The following is an 18,462-nucleotide window of genomic DNA, read 5'->3' on the forward strand; positions in this document are numbered from 1 at the left end:
GAGTTTTTGTTATTTCGAGCTTTGCTTTATAATGCTAAAATAGTTGTAAAAAAGAAGAGCTTTGGATATTGGACTTTAGTTTTGTAGGCGTTCATTGTTCTAGAGAACTGATTAGATTTGGTGTCAGATTTCAGAGTTCACTGAACACTTTATGTGATGTCAGGGGTTTTGCAATGTGGTCTCTTATATGGTCGTTTTTCGCAAACATATTATTTCTGCAAATGAAGCCTGCAAGATTCATGTTTGTCTCCTGCAACATTCGAACTGTTGAAGAACAACGATTGAAGGACCAGACTCCGAAAATAAGTTACTGATCCGTCTGAAAGTCATTTCCTAATACAAAGCAGTAGAGACCGCTCGAGGAACTATTTCAAATCTTATTTTGCAGTTACTTTGCGATAATGCATTTGATTGCCTTTCGTAAAGCCATTTTTAAACACACCCTGAAAAACGCCTACAACCGTGAAGTACTCTGGCGAGGACAATGTCTGCAAATGTGCAGACCCAAGACATCTGCACCAAAAAACTTTGGCGATTATGAGAACATGAGACGGACTTACAACCTAAAACCTTCTGCACAATTTAATTTTGCCAAAGATGTGCTCGAGCAGTGGGAGAGGAAAGAAAAGGTAAATGAAAGCTCTACAAAGTTGTCTTGGTATTTTGTGGTCGTTCTCACTGCACACTGGGAAAAAATTTTTATTTGTTTTTTTGACAAACAATGCTTAGCAGAAGAAAGTTTTTGTGAACATGTCTGAAATCCAAATTTGTTCATTTAATTTTGGAATACAAACCACGTAAAATATCCAGACTGAGACCTATCACTGAATAATGTTTTCTGAGAATTCATCACTTGTTTTTAACGGCATTAAAATAATTTGACATTAGGCTGTGCGTGTAAGCCAATCAGAAAGCTTAGAGGCGGTTCTCAGCCAATCGCGTGAGTTTGGGGCGGGACTGCGCGTTTTGTTGCTTTATGGAAGACCAGATGAGTTTTTAAAGGAAACCCGTTTGAACATCAGTTTTACAGTTCTGTTTAGTGGTGCAGAAATTACACAATGCAGCTCAGAAGTTGATATGAAACAAAAATTCAGTTTTTAAATATACATAAACTACTGCTCTTTTAGCATTACTTGTAAAAAAAAATCTTTGTTAGTGACTGGGGGATCAAAGGTAAGTAGCCTATTTTTTTTCTGTTTGGTCAGTAGTTCAGATTTCTGCTTGCCCTGCCAATATTTTGACCAGCCCTAACACAAAAATTATATATATATATATATATATATATATATATATATATACACACACATGTATTACTTATTAATGAAAATTATTTTAATTTATTTCACCAAGCTGATTTAATTATTGTAATACCATCTTTTAATTTCCCAGTGGCAATGCTGTGTAAGCGTTTGATGAATTGTCTACTGTTGTGAAATTACAGAACGGACTGAAGTCATCTCTTCCAGCTCTGTGGTGGGTGAATGACATTAGGGAGGAGGTTCGATGGAGTTTTGAGGAGCTGGGGTTTCACTCCAGAAGACTAGCAAATGTTCTGTGTCAGGTGTACGGTTTGGAAAAAGGGGACCGTGTTTTCCTCATTTTACCTCAAGTCCCGGAGTGGTGGCTGGTTAATGTAGCATGTCTCAGAACAGGTGAAATATGTACAGTCAGTTTTATGCTGAGATATTTTCATTATCGTTTCTCCTTTGTTCTGCTTTCCTTTACTCCGTTTCTATTCAACTTTAATCTTCTTTTATGGCTTTACCATGCTGGAAAAAACATGTTATTTTTGGACCATCTATCAGTGTAGCCTTGCTGGGTAAACAGCCAACAAAAGTTCTACCCAAAATACACACTTGTACACACTTGTAACTGGCAACAGGTTTTTTAAAATGGATTTGAGTAGTGATAGACTGATATAAATCGGCCAGGCTGATTCTTTTGACAGTATTTGTTCTTTTTGAGCTAATTGTTTGAAATTAAAACTGTCATTTTTATTTGTATAGCACTTTTCACAAAACACATCTTTCCAAAGCAGCTTTACAGAAAGTCATGCCTTAAAGGGATAGTTCACCCATAAATGTAACTTCTCATGCCGTCTCAAGATTTATAGTGAATAAGGACTTACATTTTGGTCTGTTTCTCACTCAAAGTGATTGGATTTCTTCAGAAGACACTGATTAAACTACTCTAGTCGTATTAATTACTTTTATGCTGCCTTTGTCCTTTTTGGAGCTTCAAATTTTGGACCCCATCGACTTATAATGTTTGGACAAAAACAGACCATACAGCCTTCAAAATATCTTTGTGTTCCACTGAAAAAGTCATACGAGTTTGAGATGGTATGAGGGATGAGTAAATGATGAAATAATGATATATGAATTTTTTAGGGTGAACTATCCCTTTAATGTCTCAGTGCCCACAGTGAACATCTTTATAGGAATCGTGCCTTAATGTCTTTACTGTGTCTAACTGTGTTTGCTCGGCTGATTAACACAAGTGTTAGTAACTTGTGACAGTTCCTAAAGTACTAAAAGCTTTGTCAATTGATTATAAACTATTTCTATTTTTATTAAATATATTTTTAATGAAGTTATAGTAAGTACTATGCAAAATAAGTGTTACGTTTATTTCAGCAATCTAATTTGCTGTCATAAAGTAATACTATGTATATAATGATATTACGTTGCAAATCCAAATGAATACAATTTTAACTGGCTGTTTGGCTGTTATAAGCTGCTGTCTTCACTGAAGTTTCACTAGTTCACACATTCTCCATTATTTACAATTGTGGGAATTCTCCATATGTGTCTAGTTGTGTGTATTTCTTTCAACACTTTTTTTTTGCCCCCCTTTTCTCATAGGTACTGTTCTGATCCCTGGCACTTGTCAGCTTACGGCTCGAGATATCCACCACCGGCTGCAGGCCTCTGGAGCCAAGTGTGTAATCACAGATGAAACTGTGGCTCCACTGTTGGACTCAGTGGCCTCGGAATGCCCTTCCCTGACCATCAAACTTCTGCGGTCCCACGGGGCCAGACACGGCTGGGGCAATCTGACAGAACTGATGGGGTGAGTGGAGGAGACTGAAGGGCAGATGTGCATGTGCAATGCTATTTTAATCAGAAAGTAATTTGTGTGCGTGAGACTTTTTAATTAATAATTGCTCAAACAAAGCTATAAGTGAGTAAAGGACCTTGAAATTGAACAATGTAAATAAATATGTAAATTAAATTTTACATTTGTGTTATAGAAGAGTATCAGATGACCATGTCTGTGTAGACACCAAGAGTGAGGAGCCCATGACTATCTTCTTTACCAGTGGCACGACTGGCTCACCCAAAATGACCCAACACAGCCACTGTAGTTTCGGCCTGGGGCTCACAGTGAACGGCAGGTTTGTGAGGTTATTAAGGGGCAGCAGGCTGGATTCTTAAAATACCAGTTCTGCATTAACCTAAAAGGAATAGTTAACCCAAAAATGAAAATTCTCATCATCATCATTTACTCACCCTCATGCCATCCCAGATGTGTATGACCTTCTTGCTTCTGATGAACACAAATGAAGATTTGTAGAAAAATATGTCAGCTCTGTTTGTCCATTTAGTCGCAAGTGAAGATCCAAAAAGGACATTAAGTCTGTATAAAAGTAATCCATATGACTCAATGGTTACATTTACATACATTCATTAATTCATGCATTTGCAGATGCTTTTATCCAAAGCGACTTACGGTGCACTTATTACAGGGACAATCCCCCCGGAGCAACCTGGAGTTAAGTGCCTTGTTCAAGGACACAATGGTGGTGGCTGTGGGGATCGAACCAGCAACCTTCTGATTAACAGTTATGTGCTTTAGGCCACTACGCCACCACCAGCAATATGATAGGTGTGGGTGAGAAACAGATCAATATTGAAATCCTGTTGTTCTATAAATCTCCACCTTTGACCAGCCCCAATCAGTAGGTGGCGATATGCATGAAGCATCAAAAGAAGAAGAATGCAAAAGTGAAAGGGGAGATTTAAAGTAAAAATTAAAAAAAGACTTAAATATTGATCAATTTCTCACCCACACCTCTCATATAGCTGGATTTAATCACTGGAGTTGTATGGATTACTTTTATGCTGCCTTTATGTGCCATTTTGAGTTTCACAGTTTGAGATTTGGACACCATTTAATTGCATTGAATGGACCAACAGAGCTGAGATATTCTTCTAAAAATCTTTATTTGTGTTCAGCAGAAGAAAGAAAGTCACACACATCTGAGATGGCATGAGCATGAATAAATGATGAGAGAATTTTCATTTTTGGGTGAAAGACAATAAATCTGTACTGTATGTAAAGTATATTTAATGAGCATATTAAACTTTCCGAGTAGTGGGAATTTCGTAAATGATATGTAGTTATAAAAAGGTTAAATATGTATAATTCTAAATATTTATATAAAATGTGCTTGTTTTTTAAGGTACTGGTTGGATCTGACAGAGCGGGATATTTTATGGAACACATCAGATACGGGCTGGGCCAAGTCAGCATGGAGCAGTGTGTTTGCTCCTTGGATTCAAGGAGCGTGTGTATTTGTTCACCAAATGCCACGGTTTGACACCACTACAGTTCTCAAGGTACAAAAACTAAACAACAAAAAAATCACCTAAACTAAAATCTTATTTTGGAGATATTTTGCAAATCAACAAATATAGTTGCATATGTATGTGTGTTTTACAACATAGTTATCATGGATTTTTTCTTTTTTTTTGTTTAGGCTAGTCATTGAGTAATTTTCATGTTTTATGATTAGTAAATATATTTTGTGCAATAAACTCAATAGTATAAAAGTATCCAAGTAAACTCTTGTTTTTCTCATGAAAGACTTTGTGTAGCTATCCCATCACCACCTTCTGCACGGCACCAACAGCTTATCGGATGCTTGTACAGGAGGACAAATCCAGGTACTCTGTCTGTAACTGCTGTGCTCTGATATCCTGGACACATATTAATAATTTGTAGCTTTAACTTATTGTATTAAAAATGTTTTGTAATTTGACTTTGAGGTTTAAATCTCAATCTGTGTCTGTGGCTTCTGACAGGTTTAAATTCCAGGCTCTTGAGCACTGTCTATGTGCTGGGGAACCTATAAACCCAGAAGTGATGTGGAAATGGAAAGAACTCACTGGATTAGACATCTATGAGGGTTATGGACAGACTGAAACTGTAAGTTTTATCTTATGTCAATTTTTACAAGAGCAATGTAGATGGGTGTAAAAACTGGTCCAATATTAGTACCTTTTTATGTAGACACAAATTAATGAATAACATCCATTACAATGAACCGAGGAGAATACGTTTAAGATTAGTTTTGTCTCACACAAAGATCATCCTTTTCTTCTTTTTCCACCCAGGTCTTAATTGCAGGCACATTCAAAGGCATGAAGATCAAACCAGGGTCTTTTGGAAAGGCGGCACCAGGATATGATGTTCAGGTGCAGCAGTATTCATTATAGTTCACACCTCCTGGCATATGACCTTTCTAACACTAAAAGTGTCTTACAAAATTTAAATTACTATATTGTTTTGTATGAATGAGTGATCAGGGTGGTTTTCACAACATTTTGTAGCAAAAACTCTAGGCTACAAGATCCAGTTCTCAAAAGGCTTGTGGGAAAATTTTGAGGACGTGTTATATGGCCTTATTTCAAAGACATAACATTTATTTTTTTAAAAAATTCAAAAACCATGCATAAACGTTATTTTCTCAAAAATAAGAACATGTACACACATGTTGCTCACATATTATTGTAGCCCAGTTTGTGCTGAAGACAGTGTTATCAGACTTCAGCCATTAATGTGTTTTTAAGCAACTGAAAAAAGCACAAATGTCAAGGCATGTCAAAACTTCTCCAGGGCCCAAAACACCCTCAGACCCCAGATGGTTAAAATACAAATTTTGTTCTCTAATATATAGCCTCTAGATATAAACAATGTCCATTAAAATGTGATTTTAGTGTGATAAAATCTCTTATAGCCAATTTTACAACTTTATTGCCATGACGACAAACCCTAAAATTATGATTTAAACAACTTTACAGCTCAAATAACACACAAGTTGTAACATTAAAATTAATGTATGTGCTTTTATAAAATTATAAGCTAAACATTTCTGTCTTTAAACCCACCAAAAATTCGGCCCATTCACTTGTAATATAAGTGCAACACTGTAACCTCGATCTTCTTTTTTTTTTAAAGAAAAGGACGGACGAGTCTAAATAAATGTTTGTGGTAATCAACATTGTGCCACAAATGCTGTCGATTGAGCTTAACTTGTGTAGAACCCAGCATATTCACTTTAAGGAGCTTTACACTGATTTGGACTGATTTCAATGCGCTTTTTGGATGTTTTGGTTGAAGGTGGTGGATGAAGATGGTTTCATTGTGCCACAAGGACAAGAGGGGAACCTTGCAATCAGAGTGAAACCACACAGACCCTTCTCACTCTTTACAGAGTACACGGTACTTCTGCTCATACACACTTTCACTCAGTGGGTGAATTAGTGTACTAATAATACAGTTGTTCAGCATTGCGCAAATTAAGTTTTACTTCTGAATTTATCCTATAGGGGGAGCCAGAGCGCACAGCAGAATGTTTCCGTGGTGATTTCTACCTGACAGGTGACAGAGGAATGATGGATGATGACGGATACCTGTGGTTCATCGGCAGAGCCGATGATGTCATCCTCTCTGCAGGGTACAGCAACTTTTTTTTAATCGTTTGTTAGTTACAACGTTTATTTCGCTTGATATCTTCGATTGTGTGCGTTTTAGGTACCGCATTGGTCCATTTGAGGTGGAAAATGCTCTGATAGAACATCCAGCAGTAGCAGAATCAGCCGTGGTTAGCAGCCCTGATCCGGTTCGAGGAGAGGTACTGCAATTGCCTTCTCTATGAAGCATATATGCGAGACTGTCTTAACGCTTTTGGCCAAAACAAGGTATCTTAGAACAGCCAACAGAGTTTTTGATACAGCCTTCACATCGGGAGTATGCCGATGATGCCTTTAAATACTGTTTAAGTAGACATCTTACTAGGTTTTAGAGCAAAGTTGGTATATTAAGTTCTTGAAGTTGTTTAAGATTTTAACTAATTTTGTTGTTTTTTCACTTAAAATCGAAAATGAGATTTTCACACTGGTTTTCAGAAAAGAGAGGGATCTTAATTGTTTGTGCTCTGTGTTTTAGGTGGTAAAGGCTTTTGTAGTGCTGACAGCAGATTTTAAATCAAGACACCATAAAGAACTGATCCAGGAACTACAAACACATGTAAAGAGTGTCACAGCTCCTTATAAATATCCACGCAAGGTAACTGATCCCACTGCCAATTAAAGTTCCATCCTCTTATATTTCGTAATTTCACTCAATACATTTTTATTTTATTTAGGAAACATTGTTAAAAAAAAAAATTCCCCATTTCAAATGTTTCAATACATTTCTTGTCAGATTGAATTTGTGGACCATCTGCCCAAGACTGTAAGTGGAAAAATAAGGCGAGTGGAGTTAAGAAAGAAGGAATGGGAACAGAAAATGAACTAGAACTGGAAATCCTTAACGGGCTGGAACACGAATCCTTAAAGAGGTTGTTCACCTAAAATATAAAAATGTTAAGATGAATGTGAGCTGAGATCATATAGAATACAAGACTTATACAAGGAATCTATAGCTACATACATGCGCTACTAAACTTCAGACCTGTAGTCCTACTGCTTGCCTGCAGGGGGCAGCATTTCTTTACATTGAACTCCAACCTAGAACACACTTCTTATTTCCTTTGCAATACACATTTTAATAAATGTGAATGTTTCTACCATGTTTATTCACAGTAATACAAGAATTTAAAGGAATAGTTCAAAGATGAAAATTCTCTCATTTTTTACTCACCATCATGCCATCCCAGATTTGTATGACTTTCTTTCATCTGCTGAACACAAATATAGAATATTTAGAAGAATATTTCTGCTCTGTAGGTCCATACAATGCAAATCAACATGGTCCAATAACTTTGATGGTACACTTGGGAATTTGTTACCTGCAGAACACAGATGGCACCTTTACATCTACATAGCATGATGTCATGTGATTTATTTGATTTGATTTGTGACTTAGAACTGTATCTGATCCATGTGTGCTGTTTGTTAAAAGGCAAAAGGATTATACATTTTCGTGGATTTAAAAAAAAAAATATTTTTTTAAATCTGACCCTACAGAGAGGAATGTAGTGAAGTTTTTTTCTATATTTTACTGTTACATGTTTAGGCCACAAGTTTTCCTGTCAATTTAAAAAAATGTAAATATGTTTGAAACTTCAACTTTTGCTTAGAAGAATTCTCAACCTTTTTATTCAAGGACCAGAGGGAGACATTTTGTGCAATAGCAGACACAGAGAGTGCAGTAATGAGGGCCAGGTGCTTGTTTAATTGACCTGTTAATGAGGCTTATGCTTATTGGTTGGAAAATAGCCTTCCAATGACTATTAGGGTTTATTGAGGTCCTGATGTTCAGTCCAAAATAAGCCAGACCAAATCACATTGTAGATAATATCTAATCCATGTGACAGGGCTGCTTTTTGAGATATGTTGTTTGGTTTGTTATGGTGATTCGAAGAATGTCACAATAAAAACAGAATGTGTGTTTTTGTGGGTTTTCTCAAGGCTCACTAAATCTGTTTTGCTTTGCAGCAGTTAGAATTTGAGTGTCTCAAAAACTAGTGAGCTCCTTCGAGAAAGTATTGTGATAGCACCATGGTATGGTTATGGTATTTTAATTGCAATTCTGAAAGGTCAAGACTGCAGGCAGACACATATAAGTACAATGGACTAGTATTCATTTTTATTTTTATTTAGTAAAAAAACAACCTGTTATAAACGTTTAAAATTGCAACCTTACTCTATATTGCCATATGACACTATATTTACTCACTATACACCGATAAGCCACAACATTAAAACCAGCTGCCTAATATTGCATAGGTCCCCCTGCTGCCACCAAAACAGCACCAATCTGCATCTCAGAACAGCATTCACAGCACATCACTTTTTCCAATTTATGTTATGTTACAGCCTTATTACAAAATGTATTAAATTCATTATTTTCCTAAAAATTCTACAAACAGTACCCCATAATGACAAAGTGAAATAAGTTTGTTTGAAATCTTTGCAAATTTATTAAAAACAAAAAAATCACATGTACATAAGTATTCACAGCCTTTTCCATGACACTCAAAATTGAGCTCAGGTGCATCCTGTTTCCACTGATCATCCTTGAGATGTTTCTACAACTTGATTGGAGTCCACCTGTGTTAAATTCAGTTGATTGGACATGATTTGGAAAGGCACACACCTGTCTATATAAGGTCCCACTGTTAACAGTGCATGTCAGAGCACAAACCAAGCCATGAAGTCCAAGGAATTGTCTGCAGACCTCCGAGACAGGACTGTATCGAGGCACAGATCTGGGGAAGGGTACGGAAACATGTTTGCTGCATTGAAGGGCCCAATGCCCAGTGGCCTCCATCATCTGTAAATGGACGAAGTTTGGAACCACCAGGACTCTTCCTAGAGCTGGCCGCCCGGCCAAACTGAGCGATCGGTTTGAGTGTTTCAAACTGAGAAATACTCAAACCAGCCTGTCTGGCACCAACAATCATGCCACGGTCCAAATCACTGACATCACATTTTTCCCCATTCTGATGGTTGATGTGAACATTAACTGAAGCCCCTGACCCATATCTGCATGATTTTATGCATTGCACTGCTGCCACACAATTGGGTGATTAGATAATCGCATGGATGTTTGTTGGTGCCAGACCGGCTGGTTTGAGTATTTCTGTAACTGCTGATCTCCTGGGATATTCACACAAAAGTATCTAGAGTTTACTCTGAATGGTGTCAAAAACAAAAAAAATCTAGTGAGTGGCAGTTCATCGGATGGAAATGTCTTGTTGACGAGAGAGGTCAACAGAGAATGGCCAGACTGGTTGGAATTGACAAAGTCTACAGTAACTCAGATAACCACTCTGTACAATTGTAGTGAGAAGAATATCATCTCAGAATTCTACTTGCCGATGTTTTATATAGGCAGGTGGTTTTAATGTTGTGGCTAATCGGTGTATATATATTTTACTACAATATATATTACTCAACAATCAATCAATGTATTACAAAAATAATATCAGTGTTAAATGCATTGAATACCATAGGAAATACATATGGGTTATATGTATTCTAGGGATTGTCATGGAAATTCTCATATAATAAAAAAACTATTTTCACCAAAATTTTATAAAAGGGAATTCACGTGATAGAAGACTTAACTGAGGAATACCTGGAGGGACAGATCAAAAGGTTGTCTAAGAAAAATGTCTTAAAATCTAGACGCCGAGACATTTTTGACCCATATATGTGTTCTAGAGTTGAACAACATTTAAAACATAACAAAATACAATATTTCCATTAGAAACACAGTCCCAACTTTCTAGTTATTTCTATTAAATGCATTGTTACATTAATTAATTATTGAATGTGAAATCATGATTATATGTTCATGTTTTTTATTATTAATGATAACTTTTAATAAAAAAAAAAAAAATGCTATACAGGTTGCAATAAGATAGGGGGCTCAGAATGCAAAGATGTCAGGGGCCCCAAAAATCCTTTGGCACCCATGTGGCAACAAAGGCCCCGTGCAATTTGCAGCTGAAAATTCCACTTGCTAAACTTAAACTTGTGTCTTCAACGCCCCAATGCATAATGAGTGTTATTATAAGAAATGTTGATGTTACACAGTAGTAAACACATGACAGTCTCAACTTTTTTGGAGTGTGTTTCAATCATCTGACTTGAAATGAGTGTATATTATGAAAAGAAAATGCTATTAACATGGTAAAATACCATATAATGTGTAGTATTACTGCTTTCAATACAGCACAGGGTAGTATTTACAAATCACTCCTTTTTGTTTTTATTAGCATCTTCTGTACTGTCCCTGAATTGGGGTTGTAGTCTGCTTGGTACTCCTTATTAGTGTAGGCAGCATTTAGGCACATCGTGAGTAAGCACTGGCGCCTATGATGCCCAAAATTGCAGTCTATGTAGTAGGGCCTAATCTCACTAGGTTCTGAGACACAGCTATTAATAAATGATTTTCAGAACATTTGGTTCAGTGCGCTTGGTTTAGCAGTGAGGTGCGCACGGGTCACCGGCTCTCAATGGATTATTTTTTTTCCTGCATCAAGTGGAAATCCGCGGACCACGTGAGATGAGTGTGCAATGACAGTGTACCGACAGCGAGCGGTCTCGCGCAGTTGTCGAGGAGTGGACCCGCATTCACATTCCTTTATGTAATCAACCACTTTATCGCTTGCATTTTCTTTCTTTTTATTTTGCTTTTTTTTGGGTTTGCAGTGTTTTTTTTTTTTTTTTTCATCTTTTTTTCCCGTTTTTCGCTATGGCTTGGCCGTGCATCAGCAGAGTATGTTGTTTGGCGCGGTTCTGGAATCAGTTTGATAAATCGGATTTGTCGGTTCCGCTAACGATTCAGAACTATTCGGACATCACGGAGCACGAGGTGCAATCCGTGACCAAACTGGTTTCCACGGAGCAAGCGCCGAGCATCGACTTCGACTCTCCCACGGCGCGGGATTCTGCTGGAGTTCGGCGGCCGCACAGGGGACGGACGGAAGCGAGTTACAAACCCCGCGAGGACTACCATCCTCCGGGTGTGCCTTTTCAGAGCGTCACCCAATATAAACAGGATTACAAACCTTGGCCCATTCCGAAGAAGGACAACTTTCCCTGGATTAGTAACGGCGGAAAAAGCGGCGCATTAACGGACAGCCCGGTAAACGGTTACCCGAACGACACGAACCAGCTGCGGGTGGAGAGAAAGGAGCGCAGCGGCAGGCAGAGAGGCGGAGATCAGATCAGCTCGTACAGGTACTGATGATCAATCTGAGTTTTGCTCTGTGGTCTTATAAGGGAGCTGTTCTCTCAGCACCTCTCAATGACTGACTCAGTCTCGCGCTTCTTTTCATTTAGTTATTATCATAATGAATCATAAAGAAAGTATTTGGCTTTTAGATTTGGTTTGGTGTAAGAAACATTTTACAACGACGATGTTTTTTATATGCTACTTATTTGTTGATATTCATTCTAAAATGTATTTTGGGTAAAAATATGAAAAATTATAACCAAAACATTGGTTGTTTTATTATATTATTTTATTAATTATGTTTTAATGGATTAATAGCCTATTACATATTTATACATTATTTAATATTTTATTAAATTAAATATTTTAAGTTTATTTTACGTAATTACATACTTTTTTAATTAGTGTGTGTGTGTGTATATATATATATATATATATATATATATATATATACACACACACACACATATATTATATTACAATATTATAAATAATAAAAAACACAAATATAATAAATATCACATATTTTAAATAAAAATGATTTATTCGCTATTGTTAGAATACATTTATTTTATTATTATAAGCTATTTATATATACAGTATATATAGAGAGACAATAGTGTTTGTTTTTTTTAAGTGAAGCTAAGGTTGTTGTAATGGTTGTGCATTGCGGTGATTTTCAAACGATGCACTTCTCATGCATATTTCATCGGACAACTCGTAAAAGAGCAATGAAACTAAAATCGCATATGACATAAATTAAGTCGGATGAAAGCATAATTATGATCGACAGAGCTGTTTGTATCAGTCTATGGTTTACTAGTTGATCTGTGAAAATGCATCATTTCACTTCAATTATTCAACTAAGCACTCCACACATTGATTTTCCCAGAGGCTTTCATGCTTCTGCAGATTGTGCTGTTATAATCCTCTTAATATAAAGTCCTCTGCAGTGGGGTTTTCTATATCAGACTGTAGTTTTTATGAAGAACATACATTTGTTATATAGACAGATAATGAGCATGATGCAGCTACTCCTATAAGTGTCTTGAATCATGTTTCATACAGGTCTTTGACCAGGCCACCTGTTGCTTTCATTTAGAAGCTTGATTTTAACTCTGCTTAATGTCTGCTGCTCTTGTCTGATGCTCCCCAGGACCCTGACACTGTGTTTGTCATTTTATCTCTCTCTGGGATCAGGCAGGAGTACCAGCATTGGTCTGGAGCCCGGCCATCAAAGTCTGCCCAAAAACGTCCCACCTTCCTCAGTACAGGCACTGGTGAGCCCCAACCTGAGACCAGCTACCAGGCTGCCTTCAGCACAGACACACACAGACATTCAAATGGTGTTCTGGAGACCAGCACACACACACAGCCAAGCAGTCTGTCAGAGAGAGCACACACACAGAGGACAGAGCACGGCATTAAACCAGAGGTGAGCAGAACGACTGATCAGGGAGATGAGATCTGACAGCGTGCTGATGTAATCAACAATGTGCAAAAATGTAAACCACACTCAGCAGAATGAGATTAAACAGCAAATTTTGATATAATAAGCAGGGGATCATTGTGTAAAACCAATGTCATATTTAGACTAAATAACAACAAATTAATATATATATATAAAAAACACCCATGTATACAATACTGCACTTACAAAGGAACCCTAAGGTACATTCTGGCTTTGGAGGCAGTGTTTTAAATTTGTTTATAGTATACCAATTTCGGCTAAAGAAAAATCGGCACAAGCATGCCGATTGTTATGTGAGATCAGGCGGTTACATGAAAAATGTTTAATATACGAGCCTTAAAGTTAAAAATCTAAAAGTCTAAAATGTCCTTTTGAAGTGGGACTACTACTTTCACTAAAGCAGATGTTAGGCAGAATGTTAGCCTCAGTCACCATTTACTTTCATTGGATCTTTTGTCATTTCAATGAAAGTGAATGTAGACTGGGGCTGTCATTCTACCCAAAATGTCCTTTTGTGTTTCACAAAACAAACCAGGTCATACTTTTCTAGAATAACAAAGTTGTTTTTAACCTAGAATATTCCTTTAAGTTACAAGCAATGTTGATTTGCGTAACCTTATAGGTTAATCTGTGAAATCACGTTCAATATGCAATTAAATTATATTAGTTATTTAACACTAATGCCTTTCTGGGACAAATCAGGGTTTTAGGTCACAGTTTCTGAATACTGGGGCAGATCTGGTTGTACCCTCTGTGTCTGTTGAGCCATTGATGTTATGTAATCAGACACTGACCGATCTCCCATGGCACATTACGTGAATGTAGGCTCTGTGCTTCCTGTCAATAATAATCAAAGCTTACTGTGAAACTGGGGATACATTTAGAGTGTCTCCATTCTATTTGAACAATTCTGCAGCGAATTGTATCAGTAATAATCAGATTTAGTCATAATTGCACTCTGTGTAAGCAATGGATCCTCTTATGCTGTACCTCAAATGTGCTTAACCAGTGAGGAGAGAAACAGACTACTAAAAACAATACCAGTGACCTGAGGCAGAAATGCAGGGATTTATTTGGTGAGGTTTTATGGTGGGTGAACCATTTGTGCCTATGGCGTCACTTTACTTGCTCTGTTATTTTATTATAACTTTTCCCATTTTATTTAACCTGAGCTGCACTATTTGTAATTTGTCAAGTTATCAGACAGATCCACTGGTCTGTTGTTCTAATGCAGCGAGAATAAATGTTTTGAGATCATATCTAATGGTCGTTTACCTTCCTTTTTATGTGCATGTCTTTGTAATACTTTCCCAGTTTTTTTTAAAGTCTTCAAAAAGCCTGTGTGAGTCTGATGTGCTGAAATTTTGTGGAGTATGTGTCTGAAAGATTACTGGATAGTGTATGAATATGTCACTGGAGACTTGCGTGACTAAGCCAGCTGGCATCATTTCAGCCATCTCTGGGGTTTAACTCAAACCTATCCTGACCTCCTTTTTTCCCTGCAGCATCTGATTAAATTAATTTGACTAGAAAAGTCTGAATATTTGTCCACTTTTCTTAGACACTAGCTTGGACAAAGAGACCAGAGACGTATGAAACTACAGGACCATTCTTATAAGAGTATTCCAGATTCAGTGCAAGTTCAGCTCAATCGACAGCATTTGTGACAAAATTATTTCTATTAATCCCTCCTCTTTAAAAATAGGCAAGAACTTGGCTAGAGTGAGGTTTTTACACTGCAATTGAATGGGGCTAATTTTTGGAGGGGTTAAAGGCAGAAATATGAAGCTAAAAATTATACAAAAACACAAATCAATTCTTCTGTTAACTTGAGCTGTACAGTTGTTTCAATAAAATGGAATGTTTATGGTCGTAATAGGGTTTACAGCATTACATCATCATGGAAACACAGTTCTAAAATCCTCTATAACTTTACACAGAAAAGGTAAGTGATTTGATTTCACTAAAATCATGCTAACATGCATATTGTTTACATCTTGTTAATATACTTTTGAAACAGGGCATTTTATCATTTATGGATTGGCCCCATTTACTTCCAATGTAAATGCCTCATTGTAACCCAGATTTCTGCTATTCTTTTTTTTAGAAGAACGAGTCTAAATTAATTTGAGTTGTAAACAACATTATGCCACAAATGCTGTCGATTGAGCTTAACTTCTATTATAGATATTGACACAATACTGCTTTAAGTGAGTCTGCATGGCTGAGGGAGTTGTCAGGTTCTTTTTCTATAAATACTGAGCATAGTGTGTGAATGCGTGTGTGCTAGAGAGAAAAAGATTTAGTACATAAATCTAATTTTCCTTTTTTCCCTCCACTGCTTGGCCTCACACAATAAGTTCCAACTTTTCCCCACAGTGCTTAGGAATAGATATTGTCTTCCAGCAAGAAATGGTGAAAATCTAAGAGAGAGAGGCAGATAGATGGAGTTAGGCTGGATGACAAATTGCATACTAATCATAGTACATTGAAAATGGTATGACAAAGGTGCCTGGATTGTGTACTATTTCTGGATTTTTGAAGTGTGCATCTATGTGTTTTTTGGGCTAATATTGCCCTCAACCCCTTGTGCTACAGATGTTGTGGTGGCTCTCTTTCAACTTTCATATATAGGAAAATGACAATGAATGCAAAGCCGAAGCTACAACAGCAGTTTTTAAATTGATGAGCCAAAAAGTAATAATTAATTATAAGGTAATCAATTTAGCTACATGCCAACACTTAAATGAAAACACTTACAGTACGGTCTGTCTTACTGAATACTAAAAAATGTATATGTATACAGTATGTATTTTTCTCATCACCAGTGAAGAAAATAATTTTAGAGGCAAAGATTGAACTCTTTGGCCTGAATGGCAAGCGTCATGTCTGGAGGAAACCAGGCACCGTTCATCACCTGGCCAATACCATCCCTACAGTGAAGCATAGTGGTGGCAGTATCATGCTGTGGGGATGTTTGCAAAGCACTACCAATTGCATTTTCATAGGGGGTCTTATCCACAAACCTGTGTTTGAATCTTCAGTCATTGTGATCATTTTAACTGAAATGTCTATATGTGTGTGTAACAGGAGCAGGTGCTGAAGACTAAGCTGTCACCAAACCCATCCGCTGTCTTTCAGAGCAAATCAAGGATCTTCAACATATGATCCATCAAGCTGAATGAGACGCACACACATCTGATTCAGCCTTTCACTAAAAGAGGAAATCATTTAAAAAGAAAGAATGTCTCAAAAGACACATGAATGTTCAGAAACTGGAGGTATTGGTAGACTTGGAATGTATATCATAAATCAGGGGAATAGAACAACTGAGATTGAGGAGAGAAATGTTCAGGATTGCAGGAACTTGTGTAAGATGTAAAATCAGTTAAATGGGATCAGTTCAATTGTGAAAAACAAAATCAGTTTAAAAAGATTCTCCAAATCATTCCACAGAGGAAATAATAGAACTAAAAAATGTTGCTGGACATTTACACAATGTAAAATCTATGCAAGAGAATGTATGTTTCAAATGTTAAACATCTACTGAAAGGATATGTTTGTAATAAACTTCAAGTTTAAAAGTGAAAAAGTGTACGAGAGAAAGAGTGTGTGAAAGAGTGACTGGGAAAGTTGTCATAAAAAAAAGATTGCCGACCTTGCCATGTCCCTGCTCAATGAAAATCTGCATGTTTCGTAATAGTTTTATGTTTTGTTTGAATATGCAATGTTTAACAATGAGGAAAAATGCAAAAATGTAATATGGTAACTTAGTGTGGGTGTGTAGTTACACTATTTTTTGTATATAGTAATGTTGTTCTGCTTTTCTTGCTGTGTTAATGTCTGCCTGAGAACACTGGATGCTTTTAATTGCTGTTTTCTCACTCCAGACCCTGCTATCCCTTTACAGACCTTATTGTCTTTACATTTATACATTAAGATTAGTTAACTTTTACTGAATGTTGAGGGTGAATTGCTCACAAGGGGTTTTCCAAGTTTTATTTTGAAAATTTGGTCTTGAGGGAAATTAAGGGAAATATTGAGAGTAAACACTGTTAAAATAAAAATAACCATCGTAAAATTTCTTCTGCATTGTTGATGATGATTTAATCAAAGAGAATCAATCTAAATTTTCACTCTCCCATACATACATTTTAAAAATGTCTGTTGTTTTGTGCAAAGACGTCCCTTAAAACCACCATTAAAACAGCAAAGATCAACATAGAACTATCTAGAACTTACCTGATTTTCCTGCTACATATGGAAAAAGAGCAGGGGACCCTTAAAGGGATAGTTCTCCCAAAAGTGAAAATTCTCATAATTTACTCACCCTCATGCCATCTAAGATGTGTTTGTCTTTCTTCTGTAGAACACAAATTTCTAGAACACAAATGAAGATATTTAGAATATTTCAGCTCTGTTGGTTCATACAATGCAAGTGAATGGTGGCCAGAATTTCGAAGATCCAAAAAGAAGTAACAGTAAAAAAGGAGTTACATTTTGGTCTGTTTTCACCCAAAACCAACTGGATCGCTTAAGAAGACTTTGATTAAACCACTTGAATTTTATGGATTACTTTTATGATGACTTGATCTCCTTTTTGGAGCTTAAAAGGCCTGGAAACCATTCACTTGCATTATATGGACCAACGGAGTTGAGATATTATTCTAAAAAGCTTTGTTTGTGTTCTGCAAAATAAGAAAGTCATACACATTTGGGATTGCATGAGGGCGAGTAAATGAAAGAATTTTCATTTTTGTGTGAACTATCCCTTTAAGCATGAGAAGAGCTAAAATTGTGAAACACAAGAAAAAACAATAGAGAAACACCTGAAATCCAAACACAAATCTGCTTGACACACACAACCCTCTAAAGTTCATCCTGTAAATTGGTTTGTTGTGACAATTCATTTGTACTTGCAGTTAGAGGAAAAACTAACAAATCAAAACAGATGGATCTGAGAGGCAGATAAACTGGTTTTAATATAAGAATAGTCATTTTCTAATACACAATGT

The 18,462-nt window shown here is 36.7% G+C and overlaps 2 protein-coding genes across 4 annotated transcripts; both read left to right on the forward strand.

Moving 5' to 3' along the window:
* The first annotated feature begins 149 nt into the window (after positions 1-149).
* On the forward strand, positions 150-9,362 carry acsm3 (acyl-CoA synthetase medium chain family member 3). 3 transcript variants are annotated; one of them, XM_052129165.1, is made up of 14 exons: positions 150-629; positions 1,442-1,652; positions 2,865-3,072; positions 3,254-3,397; positions 4,466-4,622; positions 4,870-4,949; positions 5,088-5,211; positions 5,400-5,480; positions 6,406-6,507; positions 6,615-6,742; positions 6,820-6,919; positions 7,234-7,353; positions 7,492-7,627; positions 8,016-9,362. In XM_052129165.1, exons 1-13 carry the CDS (start codon positions 402-404, stop codon positions 7,582-7,584), a joined length of 1,776 nt encoding a protein of 591 aa, XP_051985125.1. In that variant the 5' UTR covers positions 150-401; the 3' UTR covers positions 7,585-7,627; positions 8,016-9,362. The 3 variants fall into 3 exon arrangements, with proteins under 3 accessions (XP_051985125.1, XP_051985126.1, XP_051985124.1); XM_052129166.1 differs by having other exon boundaries at positions 3,257-3,397; positions 7,492-9,361; XM_052129164.1 differs by having other exon boundaries at positions 7,492-9,358.
* Positions 9,363-11,267: 1,905 nt separating this feature from the next.
* map6d1 (MAP6 domain containing 1) lies at positions 11,268-17,517 on the forward strand. Its single transcript, XM_052129171.1, has 3 exons — positions 11,268-11,981; positions 13,177-13,411; positions 16,538-17,517. Exons 1-3 carry the CDS (start codon positions 11,494-11,496, stop codon positions 16,613-16,615), a joined length of 801 nt encoding a protein of 266 aa, XP_051985131.1. The 5' UTR covers positions 11,268-11,493; the 3' UTR covers positions 16,616-17,517.
* The last annotated feature ends 945 nt before the right edge of the window (positions 17,518-18,462 follow it).

The sequence above is a fragment of the Xyrauchen texanus genome, chromosome 6, assembly GCF_025860055.1.
Source record: "Xyrauchen texanus isolate HMW12.3.18 chromosome 6, RBS_HiC_50CHRs, whole genome shotgun sequence".
In the NCBI taxonomy this organism is placed as follows: Eukaryota; Metazoa; Chordata; class Actinopteri; order Cypriniformes; family Catostomidae; genus Xyrauchen; species Xyrauchen texanus.

Bases quoted from the DNA above. Each gene is read 5' to 3' on its own strand.
- acsm3 (XM_052129165.1), top strand. From the start codon at position 402: ATGCATTTGATTGCCTTTCGTAAAGCCATTTTTAAACACACCCTGAAA. The intron at 6,743-6,819 runs GTACAGCAACTT...TGTGCGTTTTAG, and splicing joins GATGTCATCCTCTCTGCAGG to GTACCGCATTGGTCCATTTG. The intron at 7,354-7,491 runs GTAACTGATCCC...ATTTCTTGTCAG, and splicing joins CTTATAAATATCCACGCAAG to ATTGAATTTGTGGACCATCT.
- map6d1 (XM_052129171.1), top strand. From the start codon at position 11,494: ATGGCTTGGCCGTGCATCAGCAGAGTATGTTGTTTGGCGCGGTTCTGG. The intron at 11,982-13,176 runs GTACTGATGATC...CTCTGGGATCAG, and splicing joins GATCAGATCAGCTCGTACAG to GCAGGAGTACCAGCATTGGT. The intron at 13,412-16,537 runs GTGAGCAGAACG...TGTGTGTAACAG, and splicing joins AGCACGGCATTAAACCAGAG to GAGCAGGTGCTGAAGACTAA.